Here is an 18,251-nt window from a genome sequence, read left to right on the forward strand (position 1 = left end):
TATATATACATACTTTATACATATATTGATATATTTTATACATACATACACAATGAAACATTATTCAGCCTTAAAAAAGAAAGAGATTCTGCCACTTGCAACAACATGGATGATCCTCTAATTTCTTACTAACAACACAATTTTGTCTGATGCTACAAATACATTTCTCAGTCCCTCTTAGAAACAGAGGTGGCCAAATAACACATCTGGCAAACAAGATATAAGCAAAATGGATTGAGCGGAGCTTCCACAAAAGCTTCTAAAAGGGAAAAGACTCAAAGTGTCAAACTCCTACATCTCATATTCCTGCTCAGAACCTGGAGCCAACGGCTAGAGCTCCAGTAATGACTGAAGTAGAAGGAACTAAGTATGGCTGAAAGGTTGAGAAGGTGACTCAGTATCTTCAGATGTAAGAGTACATCTTCAGATGTAAGAGTACATCTCTATTTTGTTTAAGCCATTGTTGTCTGGATTTCTATTACTTGTGTCTGAACTTAAACTTAACTGACAACAGACATTTAAAAAATTCAATAAAGTTGAAAGCTTACTAACATAAAAATATATCCAACATTTATGACAAACGATTAACTGCATTAATTAAAAATTTTCTATCAGTAAGATGAAACACTCAATGTGAAATTTAGAAGATCAGATCTCATTCATAATAAAATGTACAGTAAAATAATGAATTTCACTTATTAGATTGGCAAATTTTTTAAAGTTTAAAAATAACCACTGTTGGTTATTAGGTAGTAGCTATTAAAATTTAAAAATGCATACATCTTTTTCTATCTTAAAAGGACTTTCCCTCTACCTTACTTCCTCTCAATCTATCCACCCCATCTGTCTTTTCATTCACTGCAAAATTTGACAAATATTTTAAAGCCCTCTTCTCCAATTCAGGGCCATCTACTTACTCTCACTAAAATTTGGTTTCAGTTTTTGTGCCTCTACTGAAACTGTTTTTTCTAAAATGTCAAATGCCAAATTCAATGCCCTCTTTTCAGTCCTCATCTTCCTACACCTCTCTGTGGCATTTCATTTGGCACTACTGACACTCCCCTTCTTAAATGCTCTGCTCTTATGGCTTTGAAACTATACAATGGGTCTCCTATCTCTCATGTTTCTTTTCAATTGTTTTCCAGCTGTCAAGAGGTAGTGGGTTTTTTAAGTTTCTATCCTTGATTATGATACCTTTTATACTCTTTCCTTAGGCAGTCTCATCCACACCAATTTCTCTAATTACTGACTTTATTATGTATAATGATTATCACAACTATGCCTCTGCCCCTGACCATCTCAAATTTCCCACTTGAATTTTTCAATCATTAACATTTTTACACAATGTTCTTTGACTCACTCACTTGTCTATTTCAAACCCATCATCCTACTCCTCCAAAGTCAACTTTTTCCTGTATTCTCCATCCCGGCATGCCCTGTCCCCTCTAAGCTACCCAATTAATTCTGTCATCAATAACAAAAAGGCAAATTAAAAATTCTCAATTTTAACAGCTAGTAACTTAAAGGGGAAATATTTAAAACATTTCCTTTAAAAATAAGAGAAAGGGATCCCATGATTGCTGCTTCTATCTGACACCCTGAGGTATCTTAGCCACTGCAAAAAATGAAACTGAAGGTATAAGGTTCTCAAAATAAGAACAAAACTGTCATATCCAGACACCTATGGATGTACACTTTGAGAATCCAAATCAGTAAAATGATTAGCTCACTGGTTTATTATCAATATACAAACGTTACTTGTGTTTCTAATTACCAGCAACAGCAATTATTTTTCATTAAAGGATACCACTTAAAATATCTATAAAATCTAACAAAACTGTACAAGATCTAATTGCAAAAAATATAAAATTTTATTAAATAACAAAATGAATTTAGAAAAATGATTTGTTCCCATGAATATATCATATCATAAAGATACCTATTTTCCCTAATCTGATTTACAGTTTCAGTACAATTCCAATAAAAAAAAAATCCTAATAGGTTTGCTTTGTTTTTTTCTTTAATGGAACTTGATTTTAAAACACATATGGAAGAGCAAAGACCAATAGTAGTCAAGGCACTCCTGAAGACTACGTTGCCCTCCCAAAAGCTTTACAGAGCTACAGTAATTAAGACATGTGATACAAGAAAAAGGATAAATTATCCAGTGGAACAAAATAGAGAACCTAGACACAAAAACACAATCTACATATAATTTTGCTTATAAGACAGAGGTAGCAACACAAATCACTAGAGGAAGAAGAAACTGTTCAATAAAGGGGCTAAAACAACTAAATATGGAAAACAATGAAACAGAATCCCTTACACCACACACAAAAATCAATTCCAGTGAATTAAAGATTTAGATATAAAATTCAAACCTTTAAAATTTTCAGAAAAAAAAAAAAGAGATGGAAAAGTATTTCTCTCTCCTTGGGGTAGGAAAGCAAAAACATGTTGAAGAAACAAATAACATGAACCACAAAAAAGGCTGATATATTAAATTATACTAAAATTAAGAACTTATACTCATCAAAAGAAAGTATAAAAGATAAGCCACAACTAGGAGAAGACAGAGGCAACACGTACATCCAAAAAGATGCAGAATTACAAGGAATTCCTACAAATAATAAAAGATAAACCACCCAACAGAAAAATGGTCAAACATTTCATAGAATACGAAACACAAATGGCCAATAAATATGAAAAAGTGTTTGAACACATTAATTATCAGGGAAATATAAATTAAGACCTCATTGATATAATATTTTATATCCACTAGATTGGTAAAAACTCAGAAGAATGAGAATATCAAGTTTTGAAGAGACAAATTAATGGGAAATCTCATGCATGGCTAAAAGGAGTACAAGCTGATTTTTTTCGGAAAATAATTTGATCTTGAGGTTGAGCGTGCCATACCTTATTTTCCAGAAATTCTACTCCTCAATGTAGGTGTAACTACCTTACAGAAATTTTTGCTTATATACACCAGAAGAGGTGTATAAGAAAAGTATAACAGCATTTGACATGGTTGATCATCTCTTTCTTGAACCATTTTCTTCCATTAACTTATATGACCTCACTGCCTTGTGTTTTCTCCTTTCTCACTGTTCCTTCTCAATCTCTCTTGCTGGCTTTTTCTTGTCTTCATACTCTCTAAATATTAGAATACCCTATCTTGCAGGTCCTTCTATCTTCATCTGTCTCCCTGGATGATCTCATCCAGTCCCATGGCTTTACCACTCACAAGCTCCAAACTCCACCTTGTATGCCAGTCTTACGTTATCTAAATAACCTATTCAACATTGCCACTTGAAGGTCTTGGAGTACAGAAGTCATTCATGCTGTTCTCCTTTCCAGCACTGCACTTCCCCAGCTCCTTTGAAATAAGGTGTCGTCATATGACCAAGTGTGGTCAGTGAAATGCAAGCAAAACAAAACACGTCTGAAGTAATACTAGCGATCCATTTGTAATCTCAAAGTTAACATGGCCAAACAGAATCCCCACCTGCACTTCTCCGAATCTTCCCGCATCTCAGCAAATGGTACCATCATCCATCCATTGCTCAGGCCAAATACATGAGTCATTCTAATTCGTTTCTATCTCTCCTCCAACTCCAGAAAATTTATCATTAAGATCCGTGACCTTGCCTTCAAAGTAGATATTACATCTGCTGCTCACCACCTCCACTGTTATTACCCTAGTCTTAACCACGCTATTTTCAATACCATAGTGGAAAACTGTGATAGTCTTCTAACTACTTCCCTCATTTCCAATCTCCTTACCATGCCCTAAGGCCCTACACCATTTGCTTCTGCCTACCTCTCTGACCTCACTCTCATGTTATCTAAAGATAATCCAACTACATGGGCCTTCTGCAATCATATGAACATGCTATGCTCAAGGCCTTTACATTTTCCATTCCTCTTTGCCAGATCCATCATTTCTAATCATTCACATCTCTGCTCACATATCACCTCCCCAAAGAGGCTTCATCGTCACTCTACCTAAAATACAACAGATTCCACTCATTTTACATGCTAGTTATGAATTTACTGCGCCAAATTCATTCTTCGATGTCTGCTCTGCAAATATGGAGCTGAGTCTTAAATATCTTTCTTTTCGAGCATGGTGTTAAGCTTTGTCATAGAAGATACTAGAGAGATATTACAAGAGGAAGGGATTACCCTTCCTGGTTCCAGTGTGTCCTTGGCAGGTTCCTGCTGTGCAGGCAGGTTCTCCAGCACCTAGCTCTTGCAGTGCACAGAAGGCAGCAGCACCCTAAGGCCAGCAGCTTCCCCCAACACTCCCCTCTCCCTTGGGAGGCTTCAAATCAGAGTATCTCTGGCCAGACATCTCTCCATGAATAGCTTTCTAGGGTACCCTAAAGCATAGGCTAATAAACATGTTCTTAAAGGGCTAGATAATAAATATTTTAGGCTTGCAGGTCATAACTCTGCCCCTGTAGCAAGAAAGCAACTACAGACAATACGTAAGTAGACTGAGCATGGCTATATTCCAAATAAACTTTACTTTTTAAACACATGGTTGGCCCACAGGCCATAATCTGCCAACCCCTGCCCTAGAAAGCATATTTCCCGGCAAGTTCTGAAGGATGGATTTCTAGTAAGTCCCACTAGTGTGGCATCACTGAAGTCTTTGCCATTCAGTGAAATATAGTCATTCTCTCTCCAACAAGGTCTTAGACTTCGGGGAAGGGCTCTTATTTGGGCACTTGCTCTTAGGCCTACCAGTGATGGCTGCTTCTTATAACTGCTATTCCTATCTTCTTTAGAGTTTTCTTTACCCCAATTCTCCTAATATAGTTATCCTATTAAACTTTCTCTGTTCAAAATACTGTGTGATTTCTGTCTCCTAATTGCACTCTCTCTTTACCCTGCTTTATTTTGTTATCACTAACTAAAATTATATTATTTGTGTTTGCTTACTTTTTAATTATCAGTATCCTTCACTAAAATGTAAGATCTATGAAGGCAGCTATTTTGTTAACTACTGAATGGATTCCTACTACCTAGCACACTGTCTGGTTGTAACAGAGTCACAACTATTGTGAGTGACAATAAATGAGTCTTTGATCACAGTGGACCAAATTATATTTTTAGAATTTCAACTCTTGGATTATATATATCAAATGAGGAGATGAATGCATCTTGTTTATATTGCTCTCTCTCTCAAACACACACAACCCTAACTCACTAATATTGTTCTGCATCTCTGCTTATGGTATTCCTTCACTCGCTACTTCAAAATTAATAAGTAACTTCTTTGAGTGCAAAATTTCTACCTTACTGCTGTTTAAACCTGTGAAGCTTAAGCACTGCAACACAGAACTCTCCCTATGCATTTTATAAGGGACAAAAAGCCACTATTACTCAGTAGGGTGAGAAGGATGGTAGCTTCTCTTTAGGCCTAACCCATAAATGTTAGCAAGCTTCCAAATAGTAATTGTTTCTGCTCAAACTGGTACTCTTGGTTATAAACGTCCAAAATACTCTTAATAATAATCTAATACTTCAGCCCCATTACTTTAAAAGTTTCCAAAATAGAAGTCTCTTTTTTAAACAACCGGTCTATAATTTCTTAATGTTTACCAACCATTCCTTGTGAGTCTCTAGCTCTTTCTCTTATGTATACAAATAAAAAATACTAGTCTGTGAATCAGTCAACTTTTCTGTAGGTCCATCTAAAGTGGATTTAACCCCTATTCTGCCACATTTTTGGCCTTTCTTGTTTTCACTTGAGAGTACTGCTGGGAAATTCAAAACAATACCATAACACTGGGAAGTCTAAAGATCTACTGTTCAAATTCATCCAAAACAGCTAGAAAACACTGGACAAATTCCGGTTTTGCTCCCTTTCCCTCCTATTTCCTGATCTGTCTCTGCTGACTTGAGATGGATAGGGAAGTACAGACTGCCATAGGGCACAAAAAGGTAGAACAGATGGGTATGAAGTCTTTGGTGGAAATCACTTCTTGGTATTCTCAAGCAACCTGAAGAACTGAGACAAAGGAAGTAACACTGGTAAAACAGTGACTTTCCAGTTCTTTCTTTTTTTAATATTGCTTCACTTCAACATACACTGAGAATCATATATCAGTAACAGTAAAGGCTGTTCCTTACGATCAATGGCAAGAACTTCCATTCAACTTCCACAACTTCTTGTCCCTGAAGATCAAGTTTCCCCAGTTGCTACCAAGCTAAACCTGTGCCCTCTGTTGAGGACTCTGTTACATTTAAAACAGCTTTAGGTTGTTCAACAGTACTATCCCTGTCCTCGATTCTGGTAACAGATTGCCTACCAGAGCCAAAATAGCTATAGGAAATGTAAAAACAGACAAAAAAGAAAGGAAAAAGAAGTATCAGTGGGGAATTTGGGGGATGTACTATATGTTTTAAAGACACTCAGAATCTAAAGACATTTCTATTACTTGAGTTTATAACAGTATTATTTTGATTGTTCAGAATATTATATTTCTACAATTAATGACATCAATGGGGGTATTAGTTCATTTCTGTCATACTACAAATTTCAAGGAAAACTAAAGTTATATAAGTCTTCAGGAATATTAAGCCAAGCTTTTCAAACTGCAGTTGGTAAGTTTTCTCCCCTTGCCTTACACTCTAGCTAGAGTAAATTATTTTCCACAAGTGAAAACAATTGCATAAAAGATTGCCTCCTTTCCAAAACATCTTCTACTTCTAAAAGGTCTTAATATGATTTTCACTCAGAGAGTATAAATGCTAAATTACCTCAACAGAAGTCCGGCAAAACAAATTTGAAGGAAACCAGAAACAACCATAAATAGCAACTTCTAAAAGAAGAGAGTAAATTATTTTGGTTTTTCCATCTAACATCACTGTTCAATTAAAGTTTTACCTTTCATTGTTAACACTGTTTTCGGAAAAATCTGTGGGAATGTAAGACAACTTCCTTAGGCAACTAAGCATAGCCTAAGACATTAATCCAGAATTGTCCACTGACTTGTGGAGGAGTAACATTTTGGTATAAAAACTAAATATTGTGACGACCTGTATTAAGTGTAGGGCCGTTGATGGAAGAATGATCTGGGAGCTCAGAAATCTACGCTAGAGCCCCACCTCCGATAATGCTAGCTTTGTAATTATAGGCAAATAATCTAACCTAAGCTTCAAATCTACATAATGAGACTAAACCAGATGATCTTTGAGATTGTTTTCAGGCATCATTCTACTTTTATCATTCCTACCATTTCCATTACATAGTCCAAGGATTTCACTGCTTAATCAAACATTTATTAAGAACCTACTGTATCCCTTGGCACAGATACTGTCCCTGTCCTCACTGAATTTATATATATATATATATATATTTTTTTTTTTCCTTCAGTACGCGGGCCTCTCACTGTTGTGGCCTCTCCCGTTGCGGAGCACAGGCTCCGGACGCGCAGGCTCAGGGCCATGGCTCACGGGCCCAGCTGCTCCGTGGCATGTGGGATCTTCCCAGAACAGGGCACGAACCCGTGTCCCCTGCATCGGCAGGCGGACTCTCAACCACTGCGCCACCAGGGAAACCCTGAATTTATATTTTAATTCTCCCACTATGTATTAAAAAATGAGAAGCCAAAACATAAGCTTAGACTTAATAATGGAAAAAAAATAAGAATGATTTTTAAGTGGTTTATTTAGCTTAAAATTCATAAAATGATGCATTTATGGATTAGTATGAAACTCTACACATTTGATACTGCCCATAAAATTAAAGTAGTATTAAAATATGTTGGCTAATGAGAATTTATTAGACCTGCTGACAGAATACCCCTTAACTAAAACCAATTTCCAATATATTTAGGTACCATTTCTAGGCAATAAAAACAAGAAGGCCCACCCAAGACAAATAGGTGTGATAAAGTCAGCTTGGGAGTGGGGAGACTCTCAGTCCAATCTCTTACACATGCACAAGGCTGAGTAACTGCAGTCTGTGCTGATCCATCCTTGTCAACTTTTAATCCTTATGACTGATGAAAAGCATGAGACATCTGTTTATTTTTAAGTGTATACTGGTGGCTGGCTTTTATTTTCACCCCACCCCTTCTTTGTACAACTGTACAGAATTCATCAAATGCCTAATGCACAACATCCACTCGATGCTACTGACCTTCAAGAAAATTAAGTCCTAGAGGGAGATAAAGAAAATAAACAAATGACAGCAATATAAGGCAGACTGTGGTGTTACAGTAGTCAAAACTTCACGTACTCAATATAGTGCTCCCTGTTAAGATAAAATAGTAAAACTGAGGGTTCCTAGCATAGGAAACAGAACAGAAAAGAAAGTGAGAAAGAGGGGAGATAACATTTACTCAGCACTTAACAGGTGCCAGGCACTGTGCAGGTAGTTTTCACTTACTCTTTTCCAGGCCTCTAAACAAGATAATATCCAAAACAGATGACCATCTACAATAAGAGAACTCCACTCCCCTTCACAAAACGATTCCAATAGCCTAAGTGTATTGTAACGCAAATGCTCTGTTTATGTAATAATCATTCTAATTAGAATCAGTATTTGGAACTAGAGGGGGGTCTTGGATCACCTAAGTAACCCATTCATCTTATGGACGACGACACTTGGGTCAGACGAGATAAGGAGCCTGTTTAGTGGCAGAACTGGGATCAAACCAATAATCAAGACATCTATACACCACACTGCCGGCAACTGTTTAGTGAAATTCAGTGATTCGTTTTTGCTCTCCACTATGTTACTGAACACCTGTCTATTGGCACTTTTATTAAAATAATCATAAAAATCCGTTTATAAAAATGGCTCAGAATCGCGAAAGAATAACGTACCATTTTCTATATAATATTTTCAAGCCTCCTGATAAGCAGTAACCTGCGTTTGAACATGTGCCTCCTTCCCTGACTGCCGTCATAAAGATCTCAGATGCGAGGCGAACTGTGTGTCTGTTTTAGGGGCGAGAATCAGGTCGTGAAGGTAAAGACTGCCTCACATAAACCCCGCGTTGAAGATCCCGGCCAGAGCTGCCCGTGCCCCCAGCGAGCCGCAGCCCGCGAGCCCGGCGGGAGGACGGAGGATGAGTGTGCAGTAACGTGGCTCCCGCTCCCTCGGCTCGTCGGCCGCCCTCGTTCCGCCGGGCTGGTTCCGAACGCCGCCCGGATCGGACCGTTACGGGGTCTCCTGGGCCGCGGCGCCCCGCGCGGGCCGCCCCTCCCCCACCGCGGCCTGAGCCAGCAGCACCGGCCGGGACCCCCGCGGCTCCCCGCGCGAACAATACCGGGGTCCCCCGCGAGGCTGCACGCCGAGCCCCATGCCACCCCGCCACCCCCGCGCCGCGGGCCTCACAGAGGGCGTTGAGCCGCAGGCCGCGAGAGACAACCCCGCGGGAGAGAGCGAGAGAGAAGGACGTTAGTTAGGGGGTTCGGAGGCCGCCGTGCCCTCACCCTTACCTGACTCCAGGTGATGAACTCGTTCGTGTGGGTTTCCTCCACAAGCGTCCACAGCTTGCTGAGGAAAGCCGGCACGTTCGAACTCTGCTTCATTGTTAACGAGGCGCAGGAATTCCTAATTCTACACCCAAACGCGGCGGTAGCGGCGGAGGCGGAGGCGTCGGCAGCGGAGGCGGGGGCGGCGGCGGCGGCGGCGGCGGCGGCGGCGGCAGCAGCTGCTCCCCGAAAACGCCCACAACGCAGGCGCAGCAGCTCCCGGGCCCCGCCCACCTCGCCCCGCCCCGCCCCGCCAGGCGCGCAGTGAGGCGGGGTAACCGGGCGGCCGCACGTGACTGACCAGTCTCCCCGCTCGGCCTGTGCTCACTGGTCTCGCGCCGGTCCCGTTCCCGACCAATCCCAGGAGCCGACCGCACAACAGAGGAAAGCAATTGGATGCTGCAGATGGGGAGGGGTGGGAGCAAAGGGGGACGCTGCTTTCTCATTCGCCCTGTCTATAGGAGCTCTCGCTGTAGCGGATCTTCTGCTTGGGGGACTGTGTTTGGTTGTTTCACGTGGAAGCAGCTTTGGATGTTTGGGCTATGGCTGGAAGGCTACAGAAAGTCCTCAGGGGCCTTTGAGTCATAAGTTTGGTAGGCAAAGTGTGGGTTGCGCCAGTCAGGCAGGAGGAAGGAGTGTAATACTTCACACGGGGGGGGAAAAAACAGCTTTCAAGAATGATTTGCTAGGCCCCAAATTGAAACTGTGTTAATAATAATGAACCTTGTCCTTAAATTTTCATTAGGAAAAAAATCGTTCCTATAAAACACATTTATCAAATAGAGGAATTTAAATAAGTCACTCTTTACTAAGCACGTACTACAGTGAACCAAGAACTGTAATAGGCAGCTTACATGCTGTTTAACAGACATGGAATGCGCACTATGTGTGCAGCATAAAAAGAAATAGCATCATTTATCCTGTTTTAATCAATTAAAATAATTGTTCCTGTAGGTACTTTACAGGTATGTTCTTAAGATAATTATCGCTGTATGTCCTTTACAGATTTGGTATAGTGGAAAAAATATTGGACAAGGAGTCAGCATATGAGTTTAGACCCAGCTTCAAGGACACATTAGTGGATATTTAATTACACTGGTAGTGTGTGTAATTAGAGCTATCCCTTAATCTGTCTGTGCCGGTCTTTCCCATCTCCTCATTGGGAATAAAACTGTCTCTCTTTTCATCCCTTAAGATAACATTAATAACATAGGAGGTTTGAAAATATAAAGAATTGTACAAAATTTAAAATTTTTTATGAGTCAGAATGTAAACATAAGAATGTACAAACAAGTCAGAAATAATAATTAACATTTTATAAGAAATTCAACATAGGATTGGTTTACCTCCTGGGTACATGTAATTTAATACAATAAAAAATAAAATACATACAATTTCCAACAAGCATATATTTATTGAAATTTGTGTTTGACTTTGTGTCTAGCAATGATCTGTTTGCTGAAACAAAATCAGATGTGTGGTGGGAGACATCCAATAAATGAACTAATATTTGATGAGCACTTAAATATGCCCAGGGTTTTACACATATTATATCATTTAATCCTCACAACAACCCAGTGCAGTAGGTCTTATTATCCCGTTTTTCCAATGAAGATTCTGAGACTCAAGAGCAAGTTTACCTATATCACTGCTAGTAAACAAGAGAGGGTATTTACGCTCAGGCTTTATTGAGTTCGAAAGCCTATGTTCTTTCCGTTGTATGATGATGACACCATCTCAATACTTAAGATGTTTATACTCTGACTGAAGACACAAGACGAACACAATGATGAGCAATCATTAATATTTTAAAAATAGCTAAGTTTGTCATATAACTAGTACTGAAACATTTACAAAGACAGAGTTGAGTGAGTTAAGGTCGTAAGGGAAGAATTCTCAGAGGATGGGGACCTTAAGTTGGGTCTTGAAGTACAAACGCGTTTGGCTAGCTAAAAAGAAAACAGCACTGAGCAAAGATGGGGAAGCCAATGAGCACCGTCTGCCTGTGGAGATTGACAGCACAGGAGGTAGTGTCTGAGGAGAAAATGTGGCCCACTTTCATGGCATTGTATTGTTTCCATCTAAAAACAAAACAAAATGGTGTGGTTAGATACATGCAAAAACTCCTCTTGGGCATTCAACCTGTATAGTTGTAGGCCTATGCTTAGTAGGGCCCCTTACTTGGTTTAATGCTCTGCTGTCACCATCTTGAAATTCTTAGTTTTTGAACAAAGGACCCTGTATCTTCAAGTTGCTTTGGGCCTCTCAAATTACATAGCTGGTCTGCTTCCAATATATTACACTTATAGACCAGTGGTTCTCAAACTTAAGCATGTATCCAAATCACTTGGAGGCGGAAGACTGTCAATATAACAGATGATCAGTTATCACTTATAATACTCACAAGGCCAGCTATGGGGTTATTAACCAGATAATGTGATGATGGCACCAGGAAATAGATGATGTGTCTAAAATCAAATGTCTGGGGTTGGAATGGAAACCATGTCTTTCATAGTCTGAAACATATGCTTTCTTCCTTTATACCAATGTGCCTCAAGCTTTAACCTACATCAGAATCACCTGGAGGGCTTCTGAAAAAACAGACTGCTTCTTCTCCCCCACTCCCCAGCTCCACTTAGTAGATCTGGGGTTCAGATCTGGGGTTCTGCGTTCCCAGGTAACGCAGAAACTGTTGGCCCTCGGACCACACTTTGAGAATCATTGTTATATAGGAAAAATTAGTAAACTGACTTTCCCTTGCTAACATTTACAGACTTATTGCTACTCACCCTTCACCTCAACAAAATCCAGACTTTCCAGGAATAATTTAAACTACTGTGTTTTCTTTTTCTATGAACATAATCTTTAGTATTGATTGTAATTAATAAACTCTTTGAAAACTTTAAGTACTGATTAGAGACATTTGGGGGAAAAGAAAATCACTATTGGCTCGTTTGCACCTAAATATAAAACTGAGAAGGGAAGAAAACCAAATCAAACTAATTCACAATTATTTGCCACCTACAATATCCCACAAATATCAGAAGAAACATATTTGAGCCAGTGTCAACAATTTTGAAACGTTTACAATATTAGAGGATAAAAATGTCACTTTCTTAAAGTTAATTGCCTCCTGTTGGCTACAAATTAGAAAAGTTGGACTATTTCCATGGCTCACTTGCAGCCTGGAATGTAAGATTTAGAAGATATAGAATAACATTAGAAAATATGAGTGACCCAGACCTTTGCCTAGGAAATAGAAAAGCATACTGTGCTGTGCTTTGAAACTTCAAAGTGTCTGATTCAAATTGTATAAATTCTATCTAATCTATTATGCAAAACTACTTGGAGTCGGCACTACAACCAGAACTAGCTTGTAATTATTATTTTCAAGGATAGCAAGAATGAAGCCAAAGGCTAACTGCATAGAGGCTTCCAGCTATTTATATTCCTATCTGGACCAAGTGTTGATTTTCGTCAATTTTGGAATGGCCTATGGGGCCTTAAGCCAATCACTTGACACCTCTAAATCTTAGATTCTTCCATGTAAAATGTGAGTAAAAATACCTGTAATACTCACTTCACAGAGTGAGTTTTGAGAATTTGATAAACTGCTTTTTCCTCCAGTCCACGCTCACAATCTTTACAGAGATCTTTCCAAGACACAAATCTGAAAAGGTCACTTCCTGACTTAAAACTGTTCAGCGGCTTCCCATTATTTTCAGAATAAATCCAAACCCCTTAAAGATGGCATAAAATGACCTTCTGTGATCTGATGCCACCTACAATTTGTCATTGTCTACCACTCTCCACAAACACCTAACCCTTAGCCACACCCAAATCTTGTACTTACCTTGCAGATCATGTGCTTCCATACCTCTACATATGTCCACGAGCTGTTGCCTCTGTGTGGAGAGCCCTTCTTCTTCCCCATTATCCCAAAAGAAAGTTCCTCCTTAACCTTCAAGGTCAAGTACAATTCCATACTGAAGTCACCTCTTTCAGTCAAACTCTCCCTGGAGGCCTTTATAATAGCACTTATTAATAACTAAATAAATAACTACTTGTCATTTATTACAAGTGTGTTTTTCATACTAGGCTATGAAACACTTTCAGCATAAAGACTAAGTCATATTTACATTTATTCTCATCTAAAATGGCTCTCACAGTGCTGGCACACATAAGACTCTCAATAAATATTTATTGAATTAAGCAATGAATATGTGAACAGATGAGTGCTAACCAACCATTTAATCTTCCATGACCCCCAAATTTGGATGACTCGTTCCTCCCCTGTGCCCCCATAGCATGTGGAACTTGACCCTCATGGTATTTGCCACGTTGCATTGCTCATTTACTTCTCAGCAACCCTCACTAGCCTAGCAGATTGTGCTTGCGTTGTTCACTCTTGTATCCTTAGCAGTTAGCACAGTGCTATAATATAGCAACAGCTCAATAAATATTTGTTAATGAATAATTTTAGTTTCTGATACATTTTGCATAAAATGTACTCTACTTAATAATAAAGAAACACCTTACAACTTATTAGGGCTCAGTCCATACAAACTTTTTAGTTTATAGGAGAAGAAAATGAAGAGAAGGGGAGCTTAAGGATAGCTCAGCTGAAAGGTATGTGATTGAGGAGCTATTTGTGGAATAAGTATCAGAATCCTGGAAATGCCAGACGTTGATGGAATGTCATAGAGTCCCAGGCTTGAGGTCATTTGTCTTTGAAACAAACAAACCTTTGGCGATAGCAGCAAAATGTTTAAAGACCCTATGGCTTTTGAATAAGTAGAGGGCTAGGAGACTGTGAAAGTTAATTTCTTAAAATTTTCAGGAAGTTCAAAGAAGAATCTTCTTTCTTTCTAAGGCTACAACTTGGATGTAAAAGGGACTGGCCGGAGGAGATTTTTAAGTAGGAAATGTGTTAGTATCACTGTACCAGCCTTGGGCTGGCACTGCTGTACATGAAACTTCCATTGTATGCCACATGTGCTAAAATCCAGCCAATCACCCAACGACAGGGACAAACTGGTCCAGATTTGTGCAGGACTTTCCCATTTTAGTACTGCAAATCCTATGTCCCGGGTACTACCTCAGCCCCAGGCAAACCAGGATGGTTCGTCACCGTAACTCCAGCCTCTTCAAGCTACTGATGTTGGACAGGAAGCATTGATTTATCAAGCTAAGCCAGGTGACTCGTATAGCAGCTAGCACAAATGAGAGATCTACAACTTTAATGCAGTTCTTAGCCTTTCTGGAAGCAATGTGGAGGTACTCTTTCACAGGCACCCCAACAGATAACTGATAAAGAGAAGGAATCTATGTACCCCACAAACCAATATCCTAGAGGAGGCCCAGACCCAAGCTGAAAGATATTGATAAGGAAGAGAACTCAAGGCCAGAAAACTTAAAAGAACTGGAAGCATTAGAAAAATGTAGTGGATTGGCTACATGGCCTGTGATGTGAGCCTTCCACTAGAATAGCATCGTGCTAGGGGTCCGGTTTCCATTCCCTTGGGACTGGTTTTGCTCCACGTGGAGGTGGTAGCCAAGATAGGTGTTTGGACTTCATCTTTCTAGATAGTGGGGTTTAAATGATCATTTTATTCAAATCATTTGATGGTGGAGATCTGAGCCCCCTCAATGATTAAATGTGTTGGGTTATATGGCTTGTGTACAGAAATTTACCCATACCTTGAACACAAGATTGAACTGGAGAAACTGGCTTCAGTGAGGAGGTACCACTGTCAGAGATGTGGGCCATGATCTAAGAGGTGTGTAGGGAGAGGTGGCAACCACTTCTAACCTGTTTACAGTTTAGCCAATTACTATGAGCAGCATCGAGGGACCAGCTGGAAAGGGAGATGTCCTTTCTAGTCTCTGGGCTCACAGTGTGGGTTCTGAACAGCAGATATCAAATTGAGGTCTGTTAGGATAGAGTTGAATGACTTCTGACCTTTCAGAGAAAAGTCTGGGCATTGTTTGAATGCGAGAACATATTGAAGAACTGCTAGTTAATGGCAGAACTCATGATTATAAAGCCCTTATATATGCTGATTGTTACATTTGCTATAATTTACTTTAAAATACTGCTATTTAAACAGTGGTATATAGTGTGATAGTTCAGTGTAATTTGTACCCTAAGGGCAGTTAGTTAACATTTGAATCACCCTAGTTAGGTATGCAGACTCCAGGGGTGTTAGCACTTGAAAGCTTAAGCAAAGCTCACTCTCTGAAGGCTTTATCTTAATTTCATTCAAAAAAAAAAATTAACCAACACCAAAAGTTTTGTTAATTAGGAAAATGGATGTGGAAGTGATTTTTCCTTGATGAAATGAATGAACTTCAGGATACGTGTATCGACTAGAAACATCAACTAGAAACAGAAAGCCAATAGGCTTTCTCCACTCTCAACTGAACTGAGTAACAAGATACCTTGAGCCAGTAGCCTCTGCCGTTCTGTGGGTGCTCTAACCTTAGGACTCTCATAAATCCTGTATTCAGAGTGCTTTCCGGGCCCATTCAGGAGATTCGGGTAGCCTGGGTCAAAAGTAAAAATAGAGGCCCACATACACATTTTAGAACCTTTGAACATCACAAATCAAGTTAACAAACTAAAAACAAGGTAGAAATCTTCCTACCTTGACAAATATATTTTCATAATAATATTTGAAAGATATATGTAAAACTACAGTTTTATAATGACAATAAGTTGGCAAAATATCCAAAAGACCAAATTTAATTAGTTTTGCCTGGTGTCCATTGAATAGGAAGTGCTTTAGATGACTCATAAAATAAAGATATATATAATTCATAAATCATTATATGTTTATTCTATAAACTTTTTTTCTTGCCTTTATTTCAACAAAATCATTAGTTAGGTTGTCAAGATTTGATCTTGTCAAGATCAAGGTTTTTGCATAATCTGTGTTCTAATGGTAATGATCAAATAATTAAAAATGTAATTGTATTCAAAGCATGGTTGCATTTAAAATCCAAATTTGAATATATTTTACAGAATGTATTTTAAAATAAATGTAAAAGTATTTAAAATTAAGGTTATATTAATATGTTTTAAAGTTATAAAATATTAAGAATTACATAATCAAATTTTAAATGCTTCCACCTTTTGGCTATTGTGAATAATGTTGCTATGAACATTACTATAGATACATAGTTTTATGCATTTTGCTTTCCTCACTTGACAACACAGGATGGAAATTCTTTCAAGTCAACTGACGTAGCTGTAATTTACTTCTTTTAATGACTCCATGGTATCCGTGGTGTGTGTGCAGCACAATATATTCAGCCATTATGTTACTGGCGGGCATCCACTTTGTTTCAAGGCTTTTATTTATTTATTCTTTCACTCTAAAAGATGCTAAAAAAAATCCTTAAATATAAGTTATTAAATACTCGTGTTTTATTTCTCTGGATTAGTGAGTTCAGATATTCATGTATAATTTGCATGGTAAATCTATACATTCGATTATTGTACCAGCATAGGAAAAGAGTCCTGCTGATTAAAAGGTCCCACATCTGAGGTGACAGATGCTATTGTATACGTACCCAACACTATGACGCTCCTAGCAACCAGAAATGTCAACACCACGCTACTATGGCAATAAGCAAATGTTTAAGCTTAACAGAAAATACTCTAATATGTGGTGTTCAGGGAAGTTTTGACTATTAGATAGACATTAAAGAAGATACCTTTGTTCTTAGATACTTCCATAACATATTAATGCAAAGTCAGGAAACTGTAGATTTACTACATGTGACTTTGTGACACTGGTGGCTGAAGATACATTCCATGTTGCTACCGGCCCGGTTTAGTTCTGGTTTACTTTTCACTAGATTACATTTGTAATTGGTAATTATCTCCTCCAGTCCCACTCAGCTGTGCAAAAAGGGTAAAGAAAAAGAACTAGTGTTTATGGAGATATTTACTGAATTTGAGACCCAAAGAGGTGTGATCACATTTTCATAGATTCACAAACAGTATGATTCATATTTAGTGTCTTGATTCAGAACTTTTTCACTTTAAAGCTGATGTCTTTCCACCACTTTGTTTAGGATTTACCCTTCGGGGACTCTAAAGGAATCCAAACCAAACCTGGTATCCCAGGTCTCCTATCTGATGTGCGTGGAGTGAGGGTGTGGCTTTCCCCGTCCACAGTGGCAGCCTTCCCTTTCAACTCTCTTAACTCCTCTGGACCCTATAACTGGACTTCAGTCATAGTCTTCTGATTTGCATTCTAATTCCCACGTTAGGTCAGAGCCCTGCCTTGGCTACCCATCCACTTACCTGGGCTGCTCCCTTAGCCCTTAGCCAGGATTGGCCACAGACTGGCTAAGACCCTTAGAGGCCAAGTAACAATAAGTATAATAAGTATATATAACATAAGTACAATAAGTATAATAAGTATATAACAATAAGTTATAATAAGTATAAGAAACTGCAAAAATGTTCTGCTTTTTCCATGATGACTGCTTTGATGCTTTTTAAAAGTATCAAAATCTGCAAAAACAAAACAAAACAAAAACCCCAAAATGCAAACAAAAACATGTTTTGGTTCTCCTGCTTTACCTAGTGCTTAGTTAGGTAATTGGGTGCTACAGTTCAAGTCTTGCTTTAACTGGATAGATGATTCAGATCTTGATGCTAGGTGTTATGGGTTGGATTGTATCTTCCCCCACCGCCCCTGCCAAAAATTTCTATGTTGAAATTCTAACTACCAGGT

The 18,251-nt window shown here is 38.8% G+C and overlaps 1 protein-coding gene across 6 annotated transcripts in view; it reads right to left on the minus strand.

Annotated features, from left to right (window-relative positions):
- Nucleotides 1–9,658, minus strand: part of HSF2 (heat shock transcription factor 2) — a 38,215-nt gene extending 28,557 nt beyond the window's left edge. For 2 of the 6 annotated variants that reach the window (XR_003428809.1, XM_027087431.1), the window contains exon 1: nt 9,466–9,650. Coding sequence is in view for 5 of the 6 variants with exons in the window: in XM_027087431.1 (XP_026943232.1) it covers nt 9,466–9,558 (93 nt within the window). In the remaining variant the exon portion in view is untranslated. Of the gene's footprint in view, nt 1–8,847; nt 8,962–9,465 lie in introns of all 6 variants that reach the window. The other 4 variants (XM_027087427.1, XM_027087429.1, XM_027087411.1 and 1 more) reach the window with 4 other exon arrangements.
- Between the last annotated feature and the right edge of the window lie 8,593 nt (nt 9,659–18,251).

This window comes from Aethalodelphis obliquidens, unplaced genomic scaffold (genome assembly GCF_003676395.1).
Source record: "Aethalodelphis obliquidens isolate GAN/ISIS:26980383/991018 unplaced genomic scaffold, ASM367639v1 scaffold3, whole genome shotgun sequence".
NCBI lineage: Eukaryota > Metazoa > Chordata > Mammalia > Artiodactyla > Delphinidae > Aethalodelphis > Aethalodelphis obliquidens.